Raw genomic sequence first — 26,400 nt, 5'->3', positions numbered from 1 at the left:
CACTTTGTACAGGCTCTCTACCATCATAAACAGAGCTGATGATAATGAGATATATGTAAAATTGGGGTTGTTTAATACATCTCAATGAAGTTCCTGAATGCAGGGCTTTTTGTTATCCTTACAGAGGAAGAATATGAGCAAAAATAGTTCAGTAGTTTCTAAGAAAGCAGTTGCCAAAAGGCACGGTATTTGTCTCTTCAAAAAAAAATTTCTCAAAACTGGATCATTAAGCAGCACTATTATTTTGCACAGGCTTTAAAGTTTAGTGTGTGGGAGAGGAGTGGTTGCCCTGATCTGGTTTTTGGCATAAATTCCATGAAGTAAGATGTTTTAAAAACCATCTGCAATGCCTACCTAAAGCCCTGAAACAGTACTTTCCTTACTAGATCACATCAAATACAGGGTATGTTCTGTTACTGCCTTTGCAGCAAGGAGCTTGTGTGATCTCAAACAAACTACGATGTGCCTCAGTTTTCTGCCTCTGAAGAAGAGTTCTCAGCTTTACAAGGAAACCACAAAATTTTTATTTACTTATGTTCTGATTTGTTCAGCCATTACAGTCATGAACACTAAAAACATGCAGATGAAGGCCCAAGCATGGTCCCCCAGCCTGCCTTTTAATTCATGGCTTACTTTGGTAAGTTCAAATCAATATATGAAGGAACTGACTCTTGGGGTGCTGAGCTGGCAGACCTGTTATTAACTTAAGCTCTGAACTAGCAAAAAATTCATATGCATGCCTGACTGGGCACTAGGAGCAGTCCAGCTGCAGTGTGTCGTAGTTGACTTCAGAAGGATTACCTACAGCGTATTGTATTGTATTTTTTTTTTTATTTTGTTTTGTTCTCTTCAGTGGAAAAGTTGGTTTAAGAATTCCCACCCTCTTCCTACCACTTATTTCCACCTCCACACCACGCTTCTCAGTTGTTTGCAAGGGTGTGCTTTAAATGAGATCAGCAAGGAACTCCAGCATCTGCTACCATGTGTAACTATGCCCCTTTCATCACCTTCTTCAGAGGTAGTTTCCTTCCAGCCTACTCGCCTGGCTTTGTGTTGACATTAACGAGCATCTGGTAAGTCAGGCCAGCTTTGTGATCTGTCTGAAAACTAACCGAGGGAGGTTTTTTAAGTGAGATCATTGAGCTGATTCAGTTACTGTTCAACCACGTGAATGGGAGTACAACCGTGTGAATACTAGCAGCGACTCAAAAGAGGGCACGGCAGGTCTTTTTCAGAGACAATATAGTTTTAGGTCGGCTTAAGCCAACAGCAGCATTGCACCGTTTGTGTATAAAAACCTAAGCGTAGTTTAAGTGTTTGCAGAGTGGGCGAATGCACGGATTTTTCTTTTATCTTTTTGGAAAGTTGGGAGTTGCGAATTAGTGCTCTTTTGTATTCGCTTTAAAGCTATTACATAGTTGCCATCTGCTCTCCCCTCACAGAACACAGAAGCAAAACATTTCAGCTGGATCATACTGGACAAAAGCGCCCTACCACCTGTTGAAGCTTCAGGTCGGTTGACACGCTAAGCAACGCTTTAGAAGGATTTCATTCTAAAAAGAAAAGGCTAAAGCACTGTATTAAACCCTGTTCTCTGAAAGGACTGAGAAATACTGCAAGACAATGAAACAGAGTAAGAAGAGAGTTTTCTTTGTCATGCCCCTGCTAAGGTGCGTTCAGGGGAGAGAAGGAGTTATACAAGACTGGTTACCTTGCCACAGAAAGATACACTAGGTTGGTTTCATGTGATTTGTTCTCAATAAACCTAGTACTGACTGTTGTTTGTCAGCCTGGCTAGCTATTAGCAAATTTTATTTATTTATTCACTTTTAGTCAGGGACCTGACTGCTCTGGAAATTCCTTGCCAACTTCTTTTTCCGCCTCTTGAAGACAAGCTCTTCTGGTGCCGTTTTCCAGCCTTCCTACACTTTACCAACTAAAAGCTCAGAGGCTGGGCATCCAGTTCTCTAAGCATCTTAAATGTGAATTTTATTCAGGTCCAGCCCTTTTGAGAGCACTTAAGCAATCGAAATTCTCTCAGACCAGCTCTTTTTATGTTCTGTCGTGAGCCCTCACTCCTTTGTTGCTGGTGTTTGTTGAATTAATTCTCAAATCACAGTACAAGCAGAAGGTATACAATCCACTCCTTGCTTAAACTCAACTGCCGACTAAGTGCAAGTTGAGTTTTGTCTAACTCGTGCAGTTTCACAGATTTCACCATCTTTCCAGTGAAAGAGGAGTTTGAATGACAATGGATCATTAATGGAATAAAATATCTGGTGTGCTATTTGGAACTAAGTCGTGCACGCCTCCAGAAGATACAGTGTCCAAGGCCCTGGTTCTCTAAATTATTTCAATTTAAGCAGAGCTCCTTGAGAGCACAGCAGTTTCTCCAGGCTGATCCAGTTGCAGGTCAAGTCCCAAATCAAAGCAAAGAACAAGTTAGGATGATAGCCGGGAGAAGGAGGTCATGTAGAGGTGCATTTTTGGGTCACACAGGTAGCCCAAGGGCTTGTCTCTATCCGCAGTTATTTCTTATTCCTGATTGATTCATTTATACATTAGATATTCCCATTCAGAGTAAGCAATTGTTTAGTTTAATTCAGGGTAAATTAAGCAGGAACAAGTCCATGTGGAATAAAGCCCTGAGAACAGACTCGATGTCCCATGTCTTTTGAAAGTAATTAAACATTTCTATAGTTTTTTTTTTAAATGGAGCTTTGCAAAGACAAGGCTGACTACTGCTGTTATCCTAGATTTATAACACATTGTCCGCTATCTGTTGCCTAACCCACCGGATTAAATGATCATGCACTAACTGCCTAGAACAATCAACTTGAGTCTGATATTCATTATAACAAACAAAACACGAGCTTTATTAACCTTCAGACATGTGATCGGTGTGAAGGTCGTAATGCAGATTGGAATAGCCTCTTTACCGTCACGTTACAGACCAAAGGTTGCAGACTCCTTCCTTCCAACTGCACCACCTCAGTAACAGAGTAAGACTCTTCATCCATTGGTCCGAGTCCTGCGGTACCTGCAATTAAATACACAAAAGGATTCAGGCACTGAAGTCTGCCGCTGGGATCATCAAAGCACCTAATCCCAGGGGCAACTAAAAAACAGAGGCGCATCAGTTCTCGACTGTACAGTTTTCCCGAGCCCAAAAAACTGGTGCTTCGGAGCGTGCCTGGACAGACCCTGGCCTGTGCCAGCCGGAGCAGGTTGACCTGAGTCTCTCGGACCCGAGCAGGACACACAGACAAAGGGTTTGTCCTCCTTTGCCGGAGGAACACAGCCTCGCTGGGGTTCCCAGAGCAGGCCCTGTGTAGAAGAAACGGAAAGAACGCAGTTGCTGGCGCTTCCCTCCCCTTTTATTTAATAGCTTAATTGTCACAGCTCGACAGCCTGTGCCGCACCCCCCTCCTGCCCCATCGCTTTTGCCCGAGGGGCTTTGGACACGCGTGCCGCACCCCGCTGCCAGGCTTCGGGGCTGCCGCGACACGGGAGCTGCCCTGCTCGGGTGCAGGGTGCCCAGGAGAGAAACGGGAGACTCCCCGGGGAAGGGGAAACTGCCCTTTATGGGTGTCAGGAGAAGCAAAGGCCGAGCCCCACGCGTTACCCCGGCCCTGGGGACAGGGCATTCCGGCTGCCTCCGAGGGGGTTACACCCGGCGCCGCTGCCTCCGCCCCAGCTGGGAGCGGAACCCGAGCGCTGGCGGGTGCCCCGACGGCGCTGGCAGCGTTCGGCTGCCCGCGGCGGTGCGTGTGTGTGTGGAGGGGGTGTGCCCGGCCCAGGAAGTGACGCCACCCCGTCCTCCCCCCTCCCCGGCACACCTGACTCACCTGGGCGGGCGGGCGGACGGACGGACGGACGGCAGGCGGTGACGGCGGCGGCGGCGCTGCGCACCCGCGGTGCCGGGCGGGCGGCGGAAAGGGCAGCATGGCGCGGGAGAGCGGTTCCTCCTGGGCCATGGGGCTGCTCAAAACCTTCGAGGAGAGCGAGTTCGGCAGCTGGGAGAAGATCGGTTCGGGAGGGTTCGGGCAGGTGTATAAGGTGCGCCACCTCCACTGGAAGACCTGGCTCGCCATCAAGTGTTCGCCCAGCCTCCATGTGGATGAGAAGTAAGGGGCGATGGGGATCGGGGGGTGGCGGGGCGAAGCGGCTCTTCGCACAGCAGACACCCTCTCCAGGCGGCCCGGAGCCCTCGGTCGTCCCGCGGCTCCCCGGCTCCCGCAGCCGGGGAGCCGCGGGACGACCGAGAACTCCCCCCCGCTCCGCAGCCCTGCCCGGCTCCTGGGAGCTCAGAGATTTTTCTTTTAAATTCTTTTTTGTTGTTGTTGTCAGGGCTTTTATTTTTTCACGTATTTTTTTCTTGGGTCAAGCTTACACGAGGCGTGCAAATGTAGGTAATTGTGCTTAAGAGCAGCTGAAACGCTTCTGAGACCAAACGAGATGCTAAATACCACTTGCCCCGCCAGCGCCAGCACCTCATTTTTGAGAAACGAACCGAGCGACGTAGCCCAGAGTGACAGATCCTGGGAACGTGCTTGGAAAAGAACAAACCAACACGGCGGGAACACTGAAGCTGCAGCCCGTCTCGCAGCCTGGTTCGCCGATGGCGACGACGAGTACGAAGGTCTGACCGAACGCAGCAAAAGGAGCCGCGCGGTTAAATATTCCCATGGCGAACGTGGCCTTTGTCACACTTAAGCGAAGCCCGAACCAACACCTTGAGTTATATCACACGTAATGGGGCCGGCCTCCCTCAAAGAATGAGTGATGTTGCTCAGCCACTCGGCAGCTGCTTGGAAAGACCTGCAGCTCGGCCGCAGTGTGGGTCTTGCTTATTCCCTTGGAGCCATTTGGAAAACATTTCGCCCTGCCCTGGTCGTGCGTGTGTTGGCTTGTGCTAAAGCGTTACGCCTGCCGCAGCTCCAAAGGTTGTCAAAGGCAGTTCCAAATGGGAAGTGTGGGAGTGGAAATGCCAAATGGGATCCAGGGGCTTCTCAGTCCTGCTGTGTCTTGCTCCAGGCAGCTTGCAAAAAAACAGCCCTTTAGCTTGCATTTGCAGGTGCACTAGTTGTGACTCCCATGTGGTAGACACTGGTGGGGCAAGCAGCAGGCTTGGTGTGGGGGATGTCGGCGCGTGGGGGGCGCAGGTGCGGGCGTGCTGTCTTTTAGGACTGGGTGCTGAAAGGAGTTGTGCTGGGAGATATGTTCTCCAGCTTCAGTTGAGGGCCAGTGCTTCTCCCTGTGTCTTGCCCAGGATGTGTCCTCACTGGGAAGGCCAGTGTGGAGCTGTGTTGCATGGTGCAGGTAAAGATACCACATAGTGTGAACCCCCTCCAGCTCATCTCCCCTCTGTAGCTAGCTGTGGCCCATGGTGGAGGACATGCTCACACAGTCTGCACGTGATAGGGCCCTATTGAGTGTGGCTTCCTCCTTTCCTAGGAGAGGAAGGCTGCCAGATGCATCTTTAGAAGCATCTTTCTGTTTTGAGGGACAGTAGGGATTTCTCTGCAGGTCAGCCTCTGCGCAGAGAGAGGTGAATATGGCCGAGTTGTTTTCATGGAGCTTTTCGAGCTCCACCTTGATCTCTGGGATCTCTGCCAACTCTTGAGCTGATCCTGCAGTTCGTTTTTTAAGACACGAGTTGGTTGGGTCACAAAAGGTATCTCTTGTTGCGGTTCCTGCAGGAGGAGGGATTGAAAATGTTTGTAAACCCATCTTCTAGAAAATTACTAGGGTAGTGGGGCGTTTTGCCCATTATCTGAATTGCTGACTTTGCCTTAGGCATGGCTATGTATAGCATAGTAAATAAGATAAAAGTGTTCCTTGTTTAAAAGGGGAGAGGGGGAGTTTAATATATGCATAGAGTAACTGTGCTTCTGTGAGTAAAATGGAAAAGACCTCAAAATTGCAGAGGGTGTTTTATTGGGTTAACCTGCAAGCCCTCCTACCATTAAAACTTCAAAGTAAATTTCAGATTTGGTGCTTATTGAGGCCTAATCAAAATCGTATTGTAGCTGACTAATTTTGCAGTTAAAATTAAAACGTCTCTTAAAAATAAGCTAGAACATTTGTTATACTTTTCTTTGTAGAATGCATTTGGGAACTTGCTCAAAAGTTAATTTTCAGTCAGAGACAAAGGATGCCGCTGCCTATTGTATGAACAATTAATTTTGACAGTTGCTACCAAATCTCTATATTTATATTTTCAATGAGCAATACAGAACTGCCTGTCCCTTAGTGGCTATGAGGTGTGCAGGTACTGGAGAGACCATACAAATGTGCAGTGCTGTAAAAAAAACATGCTTTGAGAATTTGGGAATTTGGAGGGCGTGGGGCTCCTGCAGCTCCTGGCTTGTTTTAACAATTCCATCCTTGAAATGCTAGTTTATTTATTTTACTACAGAATATCTGCTTCAGATGCTTAAGGGGAGCATTAATTAGCAGTTGGAGGGTCTCTAGCCTTTGAAAAGGCTGTTTCTGCAAAATTAAAGCTAAGCTGAATTTGTATATGCTTCTTCTTCGGTTCTAGGCTGCTCTGCCAAACCTTTTTCGGTAGTTAGTAACATTGCTGTCTCCTCACCCCCAGAGAGACTTTTCACCTGAAACTTTTCTAAGAAAGTTGTGCCGTTCATATGACAGAGTGGGGTGGGGGGCACAGACAAAATAAAATGTGGCCTCTTTAGTTTGCAGGTTGAAACAAGCCTGTGTAATTAGATTGTTGATCCAGGAGATTAACTTGACTAGCTGTTTCTTGGAACCCTGTGAAGCAGCAGAGTTAGAAGAACTACCAGTGGTATCGGACACACTAACTGAAAAAAAACACGGAGGGTTTTATTTATTTATTTATTTATTTATTTGGTACCACATTAAAACCTGGTTTGTAATGGCTTGGTGGTGGTAATACTCTGGAGTCTCTCATACTTTCTGCAGACAGTAAGAGATTTGAAGTAATTCCCTTGGCAATTATCACAGCATAGAGCCAAGTGGCCTCAAGCAGGAGAAAAACTGAATGTACAGCCAGAAGTGGTTCTGCCTTTAAGCCGGAGCCTTCTCAGGTGACTGAGCCAAATTCCATTCCTAACACCCTTTTGCTCCCACTTTCTGGCTCCTGACATCACGTTTCCCACATGTGACTCAAGATGCTTTCAAGATGGGGAGGTTCAATGGAAGCCTGCAGAAAAGTGTGTGGTGGAGAGGACTCTCCCCCAGGATTTGCAGTAGCGAGTTGTAAAGTCTCCTCTCGTCATCCCCATTGACCAGAACAGAAGTGTGGTCTGGAGAGAAAGGGTGGCGAGCTCAGAGAACGACCTGGAAGCCTTTGTGGACTTCTTACAGCTGGACGTAAATGTGCAGACAGACTATAACAAGTATGAACGATGTAACGGTTCCCAGAGAGGGCTCTTTGCTGGAGGTGTGGGTGGCTACAGGGTGTGGAGGTGGAAAAAAAACCTTCTTGATTGGAAAAAAAACCAGAAATGAGCAAAGCTCTACATGTACCTCTCTCTGCAGGACCTGGATTTAGGAATGCAGTAGGACTTAGAAATTTAGGAGGTTCTAGACATGCCTTCCTGTTAACAGATGCTGTGTTATTTAGGTGATGAAGGTGAGTGATGTCTGTCGTAGCAGTCTCTGGATGTGTAGGTAGAATTGTGATCCTTTAAAGAGTAGGGATGGGCCTAGCTGTCCAAATTAACCTCTAATCCTTCTTGTACCAGGACTCTGCAGCAGAGATCTGTGAGCAGGGCTGAGATCTGGGTTAACCTGAAAGAAGGGATTTTCTTCTGTCTTTTTTAATTCCTCCCCGCCCCCCAACATGTTCTGTCCTGACCATGCACTGATTTCTTCTTTTCTTCTCTTGCTTGCGTTCTTCTCTGAGGACCAGCATTGTGAAGGTCATTAAAGATGTACCCTGTAGAGCAGAGGTCACAGTATGCCTTAAGCACCTGCCACGATGCAGACAAAAAGATTCCCTGAAAGAATTCAGGGGTGTTGTATTTTTGCAGACCCCATTTTCACTGCCAGCAGTTTGTAAAGAGGTAGCCTGTGTTCCCCGTGGGAGAGTAGCATGACTGCGCAGGGCTGGATCTGCCCTGGGCTGGGAGAAGCCTGGCTGCTCTGCATCTGGAGGTGGTTCACACAAACGGCCCTATTATGGGTTTTCAGGGCTCTCTGAGTTTCTCTGAAGCAACTTTAACTGCTCTGTCTCAGATTCCTTTAAGGAAATCTGGTGGTAGTGGTGGGGGAATATAAAACTGCAAGGACCGCCTTGTGAGTTTAAACATGTATTTTTACAACACAGTGTTATCTTTAGGGCATAAAGGTTGGATACGTGCAGATGTGGATATAGCTGTAATTCTTGCTGTTCTTGTGGCAGGGTTTTGTGGTTGGGCCCTGGTCCCTGGGGAGTGAGGCAGTGGGCAGGAGTAAGTCCCTTGTCTCTCCAGGAGAATCCAAAGAATTCAGCCCTGTCTGTTCAGGGTCTGACTTTGAGCAGAAGCAGGCAGCTGTTTCGGGGACATCAGAGGTCCCCCATTCATGTAATACTTCTAATTGCTTTGAAAATGGGAGACCTGTCATTGACTTCTTCTCTGACAAAGATGCTGTTTGGCACTGAACCCAGTGCTAGATCTCTTGCTGTGTATGCCCCTGCCCCCTAATGCTATTCTAGGGGAAAGTTTATGCACCCCTTGATTTACATGAGCTCAACTGTCCTGTGTGCAAGCTTTTTCTTTTTTTTTAATTTTTATTACTATGATGTTAGAATATGGTATTGGAGGGGAAGGGGACTGGAGCCAAAGTGCTTACAGAAAGTGATTTTTGACTCTTCAATCGTGTAGGTGTTAAATAAGAAACTGTTATAACAGAAGCTGATCTCATGCCTCTTGACTGAGAAACCTCATAAGGAGCTTTTCTTTTCCACCACTTTGGAGGGAAGTGTTTCTTGGTGATAGTGCAGAATAATTTCTAAGCACTAGGAGTAACTGAGCAGCATAACCTGCCCCCCCTCCCTCTCCTAATTTGATCTGTTAAATGTGAACTTGAAGGATGCCTATAGCATCCTTCCATGCAGCATTAGCGCTTGCATGTGGAGGTGATGGGCGCCTTGAGAACACCTCAGACTACCTGGCGCACCTTTCTCTAAGGGAAAAGGAAAGGGAAAGACCTTTCATCTTTGCCTGATGGAGGAGATCTTGGTTTAATCGAGCTGTTCGTGTTAATATGATTAATGCAAGTGCACTCCAGCACTTGGCTCATGACTGAGTTGTACTTTGACTCTCTTTATTTCTTTTGTCTTTTTTTCCTTTTCTGTTTTCTGAAGGTGAGAAGGGCCTGTATTTGAAAACTGACATGTCTTCCCAGCTATACCAGGTCACTGGCTGATTCAATTTTGAACACTCTGGATATGGGAAGATGCTAAAGGGGCAATTATTGTACGGGGGTTTTATTTAAACAGGCAAATTAGATAAAGGACACTTGTCTGTTAATTAGTCAGCTAATTCACTCAACTAACTGGGTCTGGTCCAAGAAGAAAGGGAACTTTTTTAGTTTTGTTGAAACTGGAAATTCGCTCTTCATTGAGGACAATGCCCCATTTTGAGCAGCTGTTGCCTATGGTTTTGGTAATGTTTTCTGAGGCGTCATTAGCCCAGCAACCCCGTCCTCGCGAGTCTAGTGGTTCTTGCTAGGCTTTGGCTGTTGCTGAGTTCTTGCCTTGCCTTGGAGGGCTCAGACAGGTATTTTACATCCCTGACTCCAGAGCTCAGCCAGCCGAAGCTTGGTGAATTATGCTGGCTATGCATGTGGCTCGGGGGCAAGGAGTTGGTTGTGTTATTCATAGGCGCTCCCTTCCAGCAGTGCCACAGAGCAAACTGGGTACTTGTCTACAAAGGCAATTATTTCACAAGAAAGTTGCTGTAGGGAGCAGCAGGAGCCAACACGGTTAATGGAGAGAAAAGATTCCCCTTATCTTTTTTTTTTTTCTCCCAGTGTATATGTCCCTCTTAAACCATTTTTCAGCCTGATCTTGCCTCTGAAATAGGTCTGCCGGTTCTTGCTAGGCTAGACTCGCCCTTAGCATAAAATGTTAACTGCAGTGGGTTATTGCAGGCTGCTACAGCTGGTGTGGCACCGGCCGCAGACCGCTCTCCCAACCTCGCCTGGGCGAACGTCAGCTCTGCGCTTCCCACCGCCGGTGGAGCGGAGGGGAACGGGACAGGCTCGCGGGAGCGTCCTAGTGCCGAGTCTAAGGGCTGGATGATGGCTCCTGAAATGGCTCCAGTCTGGGAGCACGGAGGGTCCCTTGCAGGCTGTGTCTCAGCATGGGTGGTGTGTGCTGTCCCCTGGGTCATTCAGGCATTGAGGAGGGACACGCAGGAAGGGAAGACTTCACTGGGCTAAGGTCGGATTTGGCGTTTCTCTTTTTAGAAATAGAGATGGCTTCTAGCTGGTGTCAGATTAAAAAAAAAATAAAAAAAGTTTGATTGAGCTGATAGCAAGTGGGAACTGGCATAATTTGTTAGTGGTGTGGGGCAGGGCATAAACTGTGACTGGGTCAGGATCAGTCCTGGGGTCATTTTCAGAGCTGTTGCGGACTGGTGGAGAGGGTGGACAACAGAGCTTTCTGTCTTGCATAAGGTACGAGCATCATTCTTCCATCAGTTATTGTGGCTGCTGTGAATATGCTCACTGAACTTGATATGTAAACCCCAACGTCCTCCAGGAGATTTGGTCATCTCATAATGCCTGGGTGGGATGGGAGAGTGTCAAAGCAATGTTTTTTTTATTTTAAAGTAGGACTCTCTGTTTACCAGGAGTCTGTGTTAAAACTTGGTCCTATTACTTCAGGTACTGTTCTCCATTAAATAGTGTACACACCGTGGGTCTGTTACAAGAGCTGTCGTGTAATAAAAGAGGGTCCATTCAGGAAATATTATCTATCTGACCTCCCTGTGTCCTCTTGTGTAAACTGGTGGGTGGCAGCAACACTGATGCATCGGTAACCATGGCCCGAGGCTGCTCTGGGTGCTGCCCATCGTCATTAATAATGTACCTTTTGAAGGACTGAAGGTTTTTTCACCCATCAGGTGTGGCTTCTCTGTGAGGGTGCGGTCGGCCTGGCAAGAGGACCCTTGTTTCCTCTTTCGAACTCCACTTGGCGCATGTTGGCCGTGCGTGAGGTGCGGAAGGAGGGCATGGCAATTAAGGGTCTTGACCTGGGAGGCTGCCGCTCGGACTGAGTAACGCTTAGTGCTCTGCGGGGTCAGGCTAAAGTGACCTGTAAACAACGCGGGGGTGCTCATTACGTGTGCCGGCGCTGAGCCTGTTACATCACCAAAACCAGCGTACCGGGAGTTTTCCTCATCCGCTGGAGCCGAGTGAGCGGAGTGTTGGAGCTGCCAAGTCTGGGTTTTGAGGACAAAGAGGTTTTTGCTGTGTCCCCCTCGCTACGGCGGGCAGCCTGCTCCCCTAAATCGTGTGTCTCGGGAATTTTGCTCCCAAGGCATGGCAGCAGGGCAGCTGAAGCAATGCTGTCCGTGCTCACTCCTGATTAACGCAGCCTTATGACTCACAAAAAGTTAATGACTGTAGCCCAAGGAGTTACAGTGGTGGTAAATCTGGGCACTGCATGTACCATCCTCGTTCCGAACAGCACAGCATAAACATCAAAGTGAGGAGACGGGCTTTGCGCGAGGGATGTTTGCGCTGTGGAAGCATACATCTTGCCTGTGGTTCAGCAGCTGTGAGCTGCCTACCATTAGAAGCACAAAACAAAGTTAGTAAATGTGGAAATATGCTTGGAGTAAAGGCTCGTGAGACGTAGCGTGGTTCTGCCAAGTGATTATCGTGAAATGCGGTGTTCAGTTTCATAAGAAATGTTTTCTGTGTGTATGGGAGGGAGAAACAGCTACTCAGTCCTTCACCATCTGTTCTCTTCTACCCAGGGAGCGCATGGAGTTATTGGAAGAAGCCAGGAAGATGGAAATGGCAAAGTTTCGCTACATCCTTCCTGTTTATGGCATCTGTAAAGAGCCAGTTGGCTTGGTCATGGAATACATGGAAACGGGGTCTCTGGAAAAGCTCCTGGCTTCCGAACCTCTGCCCTGGGAATTGCGGTTCCGCATCATCCACGAGACAGCCGTGGGGATGAACTTCCTGCACTGCATGTCCCCTCCACTGCTCCACCTAGACCTCAAGCCTGCAAACATCCTGCTTGATGCCCACTACCATGTCAAGGTACGTATTTGACAGTCTTTGCCAGGGACCCACCTTTGGATATTCCTGCATGGCTCCTGCCAGACTCAAAAGTCTGAGAGAAACCAGCAGCATTCCTTTTGAATTAGAAAGATGCTCACCAACCCAACTCCTCCAGTCCTCAAACTTGTCTCCCTGATTTATGCACCATTTTGGTGCATTTGGTAAATAGAGGTAGACTTAGGGAGCATGTGAGAACTCTCCTGAAATTTTAGGAGGATGCTAGTGTTGTGAGTTCTGGTTTTGAGAGCTCGTGGGTCCTGCTGCAAATTCCCTTGTGGTAAGGTCATGAGGCAGATAAGAAAAGGGAGAGAAAAGCAGTGCGCACCTCTAAATTGTCTATGCTACTTCCACAGCTCCCAGTGGTAACCTTATTCTGTCTAGGTCCTTCTGGCTTCGTATGCTCCACTATAAATACCCAAATCACATTTACAGCTGGAGTCCTGAGAAGCCTTCCTGGAGGCAACTCATTTTCTTCTTTCGTTTGCTCCAAGCTTATACAGTGAAGAAGTATCTCTATCCTGACTGCTTATGCATACCAGAGGTCACTTAAGGAAATTTTTGTGGCTGTATCAGCATGAAATTCTTTTCATTTTCCATTTCCAGAGTAAGCATGCAAAACTTGTTGGCCTTCTCTGTTGGAGGTTCTGTTTTGACAGCTGGACTAAGGAGGTTGTGCTTGCTTTCTGATCCTTCCTTCTGGGGAAGAGACTGAAATACATATTTTTCCTGACTGTTTTCAAATCAGTGGCCAAATTCTTCACCTTAGGTCTGCAGGATTAATCATGCCAACTGGCTGATATAACTCAGTACAAGTAGTCATAGATTTTAATCCGTGCCATCATCCATCTGCTCTGTTTTCCTGTCCCCCTCAAACTGGCCAAATGGCTTTGGCCTGTACCATTCTAAAATGATGTTTTCGTGAAATGAAAGCGTCTCTCCTGATGTCATGAGAGGGTTGGAGCCGTAAGAGGCGTGTGCTTATAGTGAAATCACGCCTGTGCCAGTCTCAGCGTTTTTGCCGGGCCTCTTAGTGGTTTACTTCTTAAGAAGGGTTTTCCTTCTGAGATAGGAGGCATCTACAAGTGGTCCAGGTATTATGACCAGAACATCAGTATTTGAACTGTTGAAAGTGTATTCTCACACATTGGTGCTGAGAGGCCTTCGCAAAGGATTTATTTACCTAAAGTTTGTGCTTGCTTGCATAACTTCGTAAATTCCTCTTTCTTGACTCATCAGTGAAGGCTGTGTTTTTCTCACCGTTCAAGGAGGTTGAAATGTTGCCTGATATTCTGCCTACTGTATAGCCTATATTGGGTGGTGATGTAAGGGGGCAAAGTGTGAAATATACCAAAAAGAAAATGGTTTTGATGAGGTCATTGTTGACATCCCGAAGCTGTTGCTACTTGCTCTTTATGTGAAACCCATGAAGGTTTTCAGACCCTTTCCATTAAGTTCAGAAAATAATGGTCTAATCTAAACCTTTTTCTAGCCAGGAGTTTGTTAGAGCTGCAGGCATCTTGGAAACTTCTCCAAGCAGTAAAGCAGACATATGAACCTGTATGCAAAATAAGAGATGTACATATTTTGTGAGGCGCTTTCACTTTAAAAATATGGCCCCAAACCTTCTTTTTGTGTGATGTGAGACTTGTAATTAAATTTCAGACCCTGCAGCTTGATTTAATGTGCATTTTCTTGCTGGAAGGCTAGTGGAGCTGATGATTGAAGCGTTTTTACTTTTCAAATGTTAGTGTTAATTTAGTAGGTGACCTGTCCCTAATAGAATCTTAAAGTGAGTGAAGAGACGTTGCAGACTGCAAAAGAAGAGTCTGGAGGTAGGGAGGACTTTTATAAAGTGTTTGCCCTTGAGCCAGGAAACAGACAGTCTTCCAGTGGAGCACATTAGAAATGCTTCTGTGCCCTATTGCTGGTTGAATGGAAACACGCCCTTCTTCTTTTACGAGCACGACACTTACTGTAAAAACCCTAAGTGAGGATGATGACTAACGCAGTAGTGTTGTACAGAACTTATCATCAAGTGGGTGCCTCCATATCATAAAGCTGTCTCCAGTGTATTACATAAGTGTGTGCTGAATTTTGTTCTTGGGAGGATAATTAAGAGGATGGGATTAGCCTGAGCACTGAGCAGGGATATAGATAGACAGATATTAACTTTTCCAAAGGCATGTTGGGGGACTCCTTTGTGATTGTAAATATATGTATATAATATGTGCAATGCAAGATGAGGCTTTGCTGTTTTTTGGAGGATGGGTGGGTGCATGCCTCCTCCTCTGCCAGTGGTGGTGGAGCTCAGTACTGACAGGAGCCCCAGCTAGGAGCTCCCTTCCCTGCAGTGTCCTGCTCTGTCTTGGTTGCCTTAAGCAGTGTGGTTTCCTTGGAAGGATTATTCCATGCCCAGGCAAGCTTTGCTAGCAGGGATCAGCCTGTATTTTTTTTTTTTTCCTTAATGTCAGCCTGTTACTTCTATTTGTATCAACAAGATCCTCCCTGCCTCTTGCTCCAGTGTTCCATATACACATCTTTCCAATACTTTGGGGTGACATGTCTAACACCTAGTTTTTGCTTAGCTGGACCACATCGTATGAGCTTGTTCTTCGGCTCTCCTGCCCTCCATACGCATCCTGGGTGGCTCCCCTGAGCTCCCTGTGTTGTGGCAATCACTTGCACTGGGGAAGCAATGCTGCGTTCCAGCGCAGCCCTCGCGCGCTGTTGCTTTGCTTGTTCCCTGCTCCAATGTGATCTCTCTCCAGGGCCCTCAGTAGGAGAATACTCACACTCCTCACATGCAGTAATCTCATACCCTAAATTGTCGCCAGCTACCATGCCCACATGCTCTCTCTATTTCTGCTTCCCAAGTTTCTTATCTTCAGTCTCTCATGGTTAAAAGTGTTACTTCTTGTTCAGGTATTTAAAATTAAGTCAACCTGCAACTTAATATTTGGGCAAAAGCACTATTTGTAAGTTCTTGTTTCACTTACTGTCCAGCGTGTTTTTTGCAGCTCCTCATCTTGTCATATATGTATACACACACACACGTGTGTATATATGTGTGGGTACACACATGCACACACCCCCCGAGGCAGATCCCACCAGTTATTTTTCATCTCCTAGATTTTGTTTTTAAAGAACTTGAAGTGAGATGAGCTGGTCTCAGCTGCGTACTGCTTTAAGCTCACTGTAGTTGCTTTTATTTTTTTTTTTTTTCCCTCTGGTGCTCCAATTTAAACTAGTGTGAAGAGTGAAGTTTGCTGCTCTGTTATGCTCTGCTCATGGTCTTACTAAACACGGATAGGTTGCCTCTGTCGTCTTCAACCTTATTTGCTTCAGCTGAAGAAGGGTCTGCAAAATTTCTGAGTGTGGAGTTAGAAGCCACCTGGTCAGACAGCAAGTTTGTTTATCGGAAAGCTTCTTAGTGTAGGTTGTTATCTGTAGGTTAAAGTAATACCCAGAGGCCAGGCTGGTAAAGAGCGGTTGTCTCTTTTTATTAGATTAGCTAATGTAGTTAACACAGCCACTTTTTTTTTATCTGCTGCAAATGCTCTCCTGTTATTAGAAATGAGAAGAGGCTTTGTTGTTTTGTGTATCCCTTCTCTCTTTTTCCCACCACTCCTGATCAAGGTTTCCATGTAGGGCTGTTGTTACATGGCTCTTTAATCCCAACCAACAAAGCTGGTTTTCACGTTGATCGATTCTCTAATCGATCTAATTGTGGTGGCACAAGACCATCCCTGTTACGGTAATGCAGATTTACGATGGATTAAAATGGATGTTTGGCTGTGGCTTTGGCTCCTGCTGCTTCTAAAGAGAACGTTACAAATGTCTCACCTGAAACAGGTTTTGAGGAGTTAAGGTTTCAGGACAGATTGGAAAAGGATGGAAATACAGTCTGTTTCAGAAAGACTTCTGTTAGTAGCTAACTGAAGTGTGTTCATAAACACTGAAGTAAAGATGTATGTTTGAAGTGCAGATGCTGGTTGTGTCTACGCTTGGAATTAATTTTGATTCGTAATTTTTAGTAGTCCAAATCTGTGACCCATGTAAATCTCTTGAAAATTTTCTGGCGTTTCTTAAAGAACGAAATCGAAACAACCAGACTTTCCCCCCTACCCCAGAAAAACAAACAAACAAACAAGGCCAACCCCCCCAACACCTGAAAACCCTGTAGACAAATGGGGTGGCATTCCCAATATCCAAGTGCACAGAGACTTTGGACAGAGACAAATACTGGACATGCCAGCAGCGATTAAAAATTAATCTGATGGCTTTGTTATCTATTTGATGAAGAAAACCTTTTGGTAACTTCTGTCCCTGAGTCCATTGCAGTGGGTTTGTGAGTCTTATTTGCAGAAAAATGACATGCAGCATCAGAAGCTAAGTGTGCACTTCAGGATGGGCTGTCAGGAGTCGTCAGTGAAAGCACTTTCCAAGCACTAATTTTATTCCTGGGAGCTGGATCCCTGCAATGTTTGGGAATAGCTGACTTCAGTAACCATTGTAGTTATGTGAGCATTATCTTATAGTTTCTTAAAAAAAAAAAAAAAGTTCAAAAAAATAACTTGACAAACTCAAAGCATCGAAATCTTTCCAAGTGAATGTTTTTTACAAACTAGAATGGAAACGTCCACAAATGACAGAAGTAGAGAAAGGCGTGTGTGCATAGGATGCTCAATTTAAAACAAACAAAACTAAAAAAAAAAAAAGAAAGAAAGAAAAGAAAAAGAAAGATCTTCAGATCTCGGAATCTCTCAGTAAAGTAAGCGTTGCTGGGCAGTGGGCAGGAAAACACGTACAGCTCCCCTCCTCAGTTGCTCCTCACGTGTTTGTTCTCATGCAGACCTTTAAAGAGCAGAGACCGAGCGAGCTGTCTGAACACGAACAATCCCACTGTCTGCGTGGGCTTTGGCCAATGTTTTTTCTCTTCTTCCTACCTCTTCACCGCGTGTTTTGCATGCAGCAGTCTGTCGCCTCCATGTCTCCTCTTAACTCTGCCAATATTAGGTATGCTTTTGAAGCAAGACAGGATCCACCTGAAATAAGTGATGTGAGGAGTGAGATTAGGGCTTCTGTCGGATTGTGGGGCAGGGCAGATCTCGGGGTGGGCTGCAAGGGCTAGCGGGGACGAGGAGGAAGAAGTGGGGAGGGGTGCTCCACTTTCACTACCTTCACCGGCAAGGGTGCCTTGTGTTGCAGAACTGGGTACCTGGCAAACAATTTAAAGGCAAACTAGGTAAGTTAAATGGCTGTGTCTTCCACCCACTGCACAGTTCCCACTGATGTTTAAAGAAACTGTATGACTAAATACACCATGTAGTGTGGAAAATTTACCCTAAAGGAACTAATGAAAGCCACAAAGCTGTCTGCAGAATCTTACTGTTTTGTTGCAGCCTGGAAGATTCTGCTTTCTGCAGAATTGGATACAATTGAAGCTCTGCTCTGCAGATGAATCTCCTATTGGTATAAAACCTAGTCCTTCACAGTAGGTAGGGGCAGGTTCACAAGGTAAATTTCTTGCTAGCCGGGGGGGGTGGTGGGGTATACTATGTACCTTAGCTGTTTCTTGGTTTGTAGGCTGAGACTGAGACTTCTCTCTCATGTGCTTTGCCTCCTGCCTTAGCCCTAGCCTTAGATTCACACGACGGAGTTGGTGGCACTTGACGCAGGAGCGTCACTGTGCTGTCTGTATTTCATCTTCATTTCTTAACTTACATAGTAGGAAACCTGGTATTGCTTAGACAAAGGGGAAGGTGTATTACTTTAATTATGCCTGCATGCCATATGGATTTCTTGAGGTGTATACGAGCCTCTGCTTCACATTAATCAAAGGATAGCAGCGCTTCGCCAAGTCGGATCTGTTCGGACTTGCAGCAGGCAGTTCATTTATTAATCTGACACCGTGGGCTTGTGTGATGTTGGGGTTGTGCTTTTGTTCTCTTGTGGAGCACTAAGTGCCCCAAACTCATGCAGCACTTCCTGGGGCGGTCGATTCAGCTCTTCCCAGGGTAAGCTGACTGTGAACCTGGGTTCTATAGAACCATAGAATCACAGTTTCTCGAGTACTTAATGCTTGCTTGGGCTCCAGTGCTTGGCTTGCTGAGGAGGACAGCCATCCCCCTCTGAGAGTGTAGCCCTACCAGCATGAGGAACTATTCCTCCAGGTGACTTTGCTTTTTTCCCTTTTTTTTCCCTGCTTCTTTCTTTTTTCTTTTCAAGTCATTCCCACATTACCCTACAGATTTAAGACACAGATGTGCAACAGGTAGGATATACCTGTGTGCTGGGCTACAAGCCTACAGCTCCTGAGAAGGCTTCTGTTGAGCTCTTTGTCCCTGGGAGAGGTTCTTCCTGAAGCTGCGTGGGTTGCTTTGTTTGTTTTATGGCAAAGGGAGATTCCTAGCATTTGAAGACCAATGGCTGTGTAGCGTGCCTGTTTTCCAGGAGGATGAATCTGGCAGTAGTTTTCTCCCTTTCCAGTAATGGATGCATGTTACGACTAGCTTTGTGGTATCTTTAGCCAGAAACTTCTGAAAGTGTAAAGCTGGAGCCTATTAAAAAAAAAAAGTTTGTTTTAATTATGCTTGCTGTTTTGAGGAGAACTTTCTCAAAGGAGAAGCTGTGAAGATCAAAAGGTGAATGAGTCATTGAAAAATCTGAGTATTTATTAGATAAAAAGAATGTATAAGTGTGTGTGTGGGGGAAATCTTATCTAACATGTAGACAAAAATTAGTGGGATGAGTGGTCCAAAAAGACTTGACTTTTCTTGAAATTTCCACTTAGCATAATAGACATTTTTGACCACCGGGAAATAAGTAAGACAAAGGAAATTCCTTGCCTATCTGTTTGCTTGATGATTGGTATGCCTTTGAGAGCAAATGAATGCATATTTGTTTGACACTTCAAATTAAAGTGGAGGTGTGTTTCCCTTTTTATAAACTTGCTGTCACTTGTTCATTTCAGCTGGGTTCACTGCATCACTGCACCAACTTACCGTATGTCCTAGTTGCCAAAAAGAATTCCCTGTGTGGGTTTTTGATGTGTGTGTGTGTTGGTTTGGGGTTGGATTTTTTTTAACACTTGGTGCCTCTGGTGTTGGGCTTATTCCTTGTTGGCATGGTCAATGTAAAAGCAGTATCTGAAAGAACAATTTTCTTGCTCTCGTTGGAGAGCTCATGATCTGAAAACAGGTGCTCAGGATGCTTAAACATAGCATACAACGTGAGGTTACATAGGTAAAGGGGGTGGCAGGACCAATAATTACATTAAAGTAGTTTGCACTAGCTAAATTTGACTAGTTTTAAATTACAATAAATTGTCTTGAGTGTTTATTGTGTTTGCTACGTAAAGAGCTAACACGCTGCTGCTTGCAAAAAACTGCTTTCTTCTGTTTTGTGGTTTTTGTTTTTTTTTTAAGGCTTAACCATAAAGAAAAACCTCCCATAGCGTAATGCTGCCAGAGATGTTTTCTTAGCTTAAGTATTGCTATATTTTGTTGGGTCATCCTGTTAACATCTGTCATTCTTTACAGAAAAATTTTTGTTAATGCCTCTTAAGTCTAATGGTAGCACATGCTTCTTTTTCCCCTCTTCCTCCTCCATTTTTTGCAGATTTCTGACTTTGGACTTGCAAAGTGCAATGGCTTGTCCCATTCCCATGACATCAGCATGGACGGCTTGTGTGGCACAATTGCGTACCTTCCTCCAGAGCGCATCAAAGAGAAAAACAGGTGTTTTGACACCAAACATGATGTGTACAGGTCAGTTAACTATGAAAACACTTAAAAGCGCTTTAAGAAGTAGTGCAAAATGAGCTCTCTTTTTCTGGTTATAAAACCTAGTTAAGCATGAAACCCCGAAATCTAGTTTGAGCCTCACCTTGCAAAGGGTAACGTTTGCTTTGCTTTTTGCAAAGTCTTTATAGGGAGAGGCCTCTTAAACTGCAGCTGATCCTGGGTCTTGAGCGTTATCATTCCAAGTAACACTTACTTATTAGCAGCTGGCATGGGAGGCACTCTGCCCACCTTTAATTTCCCCATCAAAAGGTACATCCTGACCTACTTTTTGAGTCTGCGATAAAATTCTTAGTTATCTTCAGTGGATTTCGTCACTAGGTCTTTGGTTCTTCTTTCATGGTAAGGTTATTAGAAAAAGGAAATCATAGCTCTACATTAAAATATCATCATATTGTAAATGGAATGTATTTCTTTAAAGTCATCTTGCAGGGTAGAAATATTTAATAAAATCCACAGTAATGCTTTGCTCCTCTCTGATTTTGTCAGTGTTGGTGTAGAGTAGCTGGTAAATGTTACCAGCTCAGCAGCCTCCAGCAAGTCCCTGTGTTTGCTGCCTCAGGTTCCTCCCTGCAAAAACTAGACTTTCAAATCATGGATCTTGGCTGCATCTTGCTGTGTGTGTTCATCAGTTGAGTTAGGTGCATAAGTGAAGGACAAGGAAAGAGAACTTAGGAAAAGAAATTATATTTCTGTGAGAATTATTTTATGTTAGTTGGGGTTTTTTTAAAGCTTTTCTAGAATTTTTTTTTTTCATTTATTTTTAGCTTTTCCATCGTGGTTTGGGGAGTTCTTACACAGAAAAAGCCTTTTGCAGGTAAGTTTAATGTATCGTGGGTTGTGTTGGAATTTTTTTCCTTTCTCCTATTGATGAGCATGATTCCTGCCCCACCAGCCCCAGATTGCATGCACGTCCTCCAAATTCCGAGTGTCTTGTGTGGCAGATGCTTTTAAGCTCTCAAATTCTGATCACAAACGTAAGTCCTCCTTTGTCCTGCATGGTGAAAGCAGAACCCAAGTTGCTGCAGGGGCCCCTACTCTGCATCTTTTTGCTTCTGCTGGAGTTCGTGGTACAGATCCAGATCGGTGTGTGGCCCTGTGCAGACTCCTGACATGTTTGCGGGCAACGAGGAACAGCACCAAGCAAAGAGCCAACTGGCAGGCAGCCGTGCTGTTTTCAGAAAGAGCTTCTCTGTAGAGAGGTTCTGTAGTTTATTTGTAGATTGTGGGTACAGATTTGTTCTTTTTTTTTAAAAAAAAAAAAGCTGTCTGTGAGAATAAGCCTTGTTCCACCCCACAGTAAATGTACTGATCAACAGGCAGCTATTTATTCTTTATGACTTTTCCTGTGTGTATGACTAGCCTATGTATAGCAAACATGTTTGAACAGGCTCTAGTCTACTATTAATTTTTCTCCAAGTGAGAGATCCCATTTAGCCCAATGGTTGACTTCAGAGTCAAGAGCCACGGTACTGCTCTGCTTGATTTGTGTCCTTCCTTCACCTTTATGAAAAGTTCAGATACCTGGTCTAAATAAAAGCTGTGGTTCGGTTTTCTTACAACAGATATGGAAATCCGAAGAGAGGTAGCAAAGATCTGTTTGAGTTTTTTGTTTGTTTTTTTTTTTTTTTCCCTTTGGTTCTGTGTCTTTTATGGGTAGAAAAAGAACACAGACACTCATTGACAATTGTTTTTGTGATACATGGGAAGTAGGTGTTACTGCATTGACGAATGTATTGTAGGAGGATAAGACCAGCTTTTTTTTCCCTGTTGATAAAAGAAAGCACTCTAAAGCTAGAAAAAATGCATGAAAACAAAGATTCAGCCTAGTATTGGTAATGCTCTTAGACAAAAGAGAAATAATTCCCTTTGCTGAGAGTTCTTAATTTATGTACTTTTGCTTTACAGAGGAAAACAACATTTTACATATTATGGTAAAAGTAGTTAAAGGCCACCGCCCAGAGCTGCCTGCTGTTTCCAAATCCAGACCTCATTCATGTAATAACTTGATCAAACTGATGCAAAAATGTTGGCAAGATGATCCTGGTGAACGGCCAACATTTCAGGGTAAGATTTCCTCGTAACTTGGCTGCCCATTTATTCTTCTATGAGTCACGTTATTGCTCAGGACTCTGGTAATCCTTGGGGTAAATGCTGCGAACCTCTGTGACAGAATAAATAGAACACATTGTATGGTAGAGACAATGATACAGGCCATTTACTCATTTGTGGAGGAAGGGATTATCTGGGGACAAGTCTGACCATGACGGTGTTATGTAAACGCGTCAGGAATAAGGCCTGTACTCAACCAATTGTACCATTTAGCCAGAAATTATGTTCATTTCTGATTGTGTGTATCAGGGCATATGCCAAGCCAGAGTTGGTGCGGTTTCCACCATACCAAAGCGTTGAAGGCCCTGGCTCTTGAAATTTACTGTTGTTTGCTAGAAACCCAGTTGTTTTCTTGCAACAGAATAATTTGTACCATCATTTTTTTCTGCCAATAAAAGTCAGCTGTGGTCAAAGGCTTGAGCTTTCCCAAAGCACCTGTTATGAATTCCAATGTGCAGAAGGATGTAGCAAGTGCTACTTCTAGGTAGCTTCGTTTAGCGTTAATGGGAGAGATTTGCCTCTTTCTCCCTCCTCCTGCCCAAACAAGGTATGGAGACCGAAGGGAAGAGGGATCCTGTCTTTTTAAAAGCATATGTCTAAATCTGTCAGGAGTAGACTGGTTCCCATATCACAGTCCTGCAGTGTAGCCACCACGTAACATTGTTCTGGTCTGAGTGTGAAAATGAATTGCTCAGTCAGCCCTGTGCACTCTTTACTTAGCTACACACTTGCACCTACGGATGAGGTGTGAGATGGAATAGTCAAAATTGGAGTCTTTCTCCCTCGGTATCTCAAAGCTGTTAAACTCTAATGCCAGAGAAAAGCAGCAGGGCATCTCAGAAAAGCCTCCTATTAAAAAAAAAAAAAAAACAAACAAACAAAAAAACCAAACCTTCTCTTGCTTTCTTCTAAGAAATCACTTCAGAAACAGAAGCCCTTTGTGAAAAACCAGAAGATGAAACAAAAGAGATTACTCAGGACCTGGACACCAAGAATTCCCCAGAGCAGCAGCCTGAGGTATTTTTTCTTTCTGCCTCTTATTTTAAGTACACTAGATTTTGTGAGGAGCACGTTCCTCTATGACCTCTAACTTCCAAAGCAACCTTCTCTTTGCTGCTTTTGAGTACCTTCTTGCCTGATAGAAGCGGGTATTGGTGACGGACTGGAATGCAAAAATGACAGCAGATGCATGGACCAGCTCAGGAAAACCTCAGTGCAGAATTAAGCGCAAGTGGATCTTAGACTGTTGAGGGAGAGCAGGACAGTTAGGAAATAAAGGCTGTAACTACATGGGTCTGACTGGTCTTAAAAAACCCTGTAGACAGAAGAGCCATGTGGCTTTAGTAGCTGTGTGAGTAAGTTAGTAGCTGCGTGAAACCTGCCCTCCTGCACCTGAAAATTTTCAGTGGCCTTATTCATAGGTTTAATTTAACATAAACGATGCTTAAAGGCTACCTGCAAACTAACAAACTTATGTTTCTTCCTGTAGGGCCTCATGCTCATTTTTCTTTACTGACCTTTCTAAAATGGTTGTGTGCTTCTCTTGAAGGGGGTGTCTGCATTATCACAGCCGAAACAGGAGCCTGCTCTACCATCAGTTAAGGATTACAGTCTCTCAGAGTTGTTGTCTCAGCTGGATTCGGGGATTTCGCAGACTATGGAAAGGCCCGAGGATCTCAGCCGCAGCTCTTCTGAGTCCAAACTTGCCTCCAGTGACAAACGGCTTTCAGGGGTTTCATCTGTAGATTCAGCTTTTTCATCCCGAGGCTCCCTTTCCCTTTCCTTTGAAAGGGAGAGTTCAGGTAATGGTCAGGTTTTTCTTTGTTGTTGTTTTTCTGTAGTTTTTTGGACTGGGGCATGGGAGTCAATGGGTTGGAGAACAGTCATATAAAGAATAGCATTCTGGAAATCACTGTTAGCTTTGCTTTCTCTTGCTGTCAGCACTGCAAGTTTGTTTACTAGAGGTAGTTATTTAAAAATAAATATATTAGGTGGTTTCCAAACATGTTCTAATGAGAAATAAAAAAAATCTCATTTACTTTCAAAAAGAAGCAACCTGAATTCCCATCAAAGGAATTACAGAATCAGTCATGTAAAGGTTGGTTGGAAGAGAGGTCACCTAGTCCAGCATCCTACTTGAAGCGGGACTAAAGCCAATGCCCAGTCAGGTCAGCTGAGTTTGTGACTTTTTCAGTTATACTAAGCCCAAGTCTGAGCACCTTTTGCTTTGAGAAGACTCAAGTCATCTTCTCAGCAGCCCCCTTGAACATTGCAATAAAGATCCCCGCTGTTGCGCACGTGCCCCTCCCTTTTCATTCCAGTGCTACAAAACCCAGGCATCTATTTTCAAGTTAGATGAACAACGATTAGTGCAGGGAGATCAACCACAGCATCCTTCATTCTTCATTTCACAAGCAGCAGAATAAGAGTAAGTGGGGTGCCAAGTCTGACCTGAAATTGTCCTGAAAGTACTAGGGGGGGGGGGGGGGGCGGGAAATTTTTTTGCAGTCAAGTCATTGCTGAAGCCACCAGATGCATTAGCCATGGGCAAGTAAGGTTTAATGGGTATCAGAATTGTGATTTCATAGAATTGTAAAACAGTTTGGGTTGGAAGGGACCTTTAAAGGTCATCTAGTCCAACCCCCTTTGCAATGAGCAGGGATGTCTTCAACTAGATTGGGTTGCTCAGAGCCCCATCCAGCCTGACCTTGAATGTTTCCAGGAATGGAGCATCTACCACCTCTCTGAGCAACATGCTGCAGTATTTCACCACTGTCACTGTAAAAACTTTCTTCCTTATCTCTATCTAGATATTGGAACTACAGACATACAGAAGAGGAAGCTAACAGAGGCCATTTTATCTGGAGATACCAGCAAGCTGATGAAGATCCTCCAGCCTCAAGATGTTGATATTGTTTTAGATGGGAACTCCAGTCTTTTGCACTTGGCTGTTGAAGCTGGTCAAGAAGAGTGTGTCAAATGGCTCCTCCTGTACAACGCTAACCCTAACCTCACCAACAAGAAAGGATCCACCCCTCTCCACATAGCCATTGAGAAGAAAGTTAAAAGCATTGTGGAGCTGATTATGGCTAGGAAAATCAACGTTAATGCCAAAGATGAAGATCAGTGGACTGCTCTTCACTTTGCGGCCCAAAACGGGGATGATTTCAGCACCAAAATGCTGCTTGACAAGAACGCATCCTTAAATGAGGTAGATTTTGAAGGCAGAGCTCCCATCCATGTAGCCTGTCAGTACGGCCAAGAGAATATTGTGCGGATCCTGCTGAGAAGAGGTGTTAATGTGAACATCAAAGGAAAGGATGACTGGGTGCCACTGCACTATGCTGCCTGGCAAGGTCATCTCCCCATCGTAAAGCTTCTGGCCAAACAGCGAGGTGCAAATGTGAATGTGCAGACCGTGGATGGAAGGACCTCCCTACACTTGGCTGCTCAACGAGGACACTACCGTGTCGCTCGCCTTCTCATAGACCTGGAGACAGATGTCAACATACAGAACACGCTCTTGCAGACTGCCCTCCACATAGCCGCTGAAACTGGCCACACGAGCACATCGAGGCTGCTCCTTAAACACGGTGCAAACATTGAGGCAGCAACAGGAGAAGGATACACTGCTCTGCACTTGGCATCTCGCAGCGGCCATTTAGCAACAACAAAGTTGCTCATAGATGAAAGAGCCAGTGTTCTAGCCAGAGGCCCTTTAAATAGGACAGCATTACATCTTGCTGCAGAAAACGGGCACTCTGAAGTAGTAGAAGAACTTGTCAGTTCAGAAAATATCAATGTTTCTGACAGTGAAGGGTTGACAGCTCTTCATCTGGCTGCACGAGGAGGGCACACAAAAACAGTTGAGATTCTTCTGAAGCACGGGGCGCACGCTGACATGCAAAGATCCCCATGTCAGACCCTGCTACGGCTTGCTCGGCAGAGCAGTAACAGCTCAGTTACTGTGTTGTTAAGCGAGACTTAGGCTGAAGGTACATAACTTGCTACCTTTCTACCTGGTGTGAGAAGGCTGCTGGAGCTTGACTCATGAGGGCCTTCTCCAGTTGTGCAGTGACCTGCTCATGAGCAGTGTCAGCTGATGGACTGAGGTGCAACCAGCAGAAGCTACTTGTGTTTGAGCGTGTGAGTGAGAGAACACATGGACTGAGGCCAGATGTAAGGCTAACAGCTGGAGTCGGCTGTGCCGTGG

General features: G+C 45.2%; 1 protein-coding gene across 1 annotated transcript; it reads left to right on the top strand.

Annotated features, from left to right (window-relative positions):
* The first annotated feature begins 3,945 nt into the window (after nt 1-3,945).
* Nucleotides 3,946-26,175, top strand: RIPK4 (receptor interacting serine/threonine kinase 4). Its single transcript, XM_086608265.1, has 8 exons — nt 3,946-4,127; nt 11,961-12,252; nt 19,894-20,042; nt 20,843-20,892; nt 21,984-22,142; nt 23,101-23,204; nt 23,737-23,989; nt 24,998-26,175. The coding sequence occupies exons 1-8, from the start codon at nt 3,946-3,948 to the stop codon at nt 26,173-26,175; spliced, it is 2,367 nt and encodes a 788-aa protein (XP_086464391.1).
* The last annotated feature ends 225 nt before the right edge of the window (nt 26,176-26,400 follow it).

This window comes from Tauraco erythrolophus, chromosome 1, assembly GCF_009769465.1.
Source record: "Tauraco erythrolophus isolate bTauEry1 chromosome 1, bTauEry1.pri, whole genome shotgun sequence".
NCBI classification, from domain to species: Eukaryota; Metazoa; Chordata; class Aves; order Musophagiformes; family Musophagidae; genus Tauraco; species Tauraco erythrolophus.
This window is presented reverse-complemented; position numbering and strand designations above follow the sequence as displayed.

Bases quoted from the DNA above. Each gene is read 5' to 3' on its own strand.
- RIPK4 (XM_086608265.1), top strand. From the start codon at position 3,946: ATGGCGCGGGAGAGCGGTTCCTCCTGGGCCATGGGGCTGCTCAAAACC. The intron at 4,128-11,960 runs GTAAGGGGCGAT...TCTTCTACCCAG, and splicing joins AGCCTCCATGTGGATGAGAA to GGAGCGCATGGAGTTATTGG. The intron at 23,990-24,997 runs GTAATGGTCAGG...ATCTCTATCTAG, and splicing joins CTTTGAAAGGGAGAGTTCAG to ATATTGGAACTACAGACATA.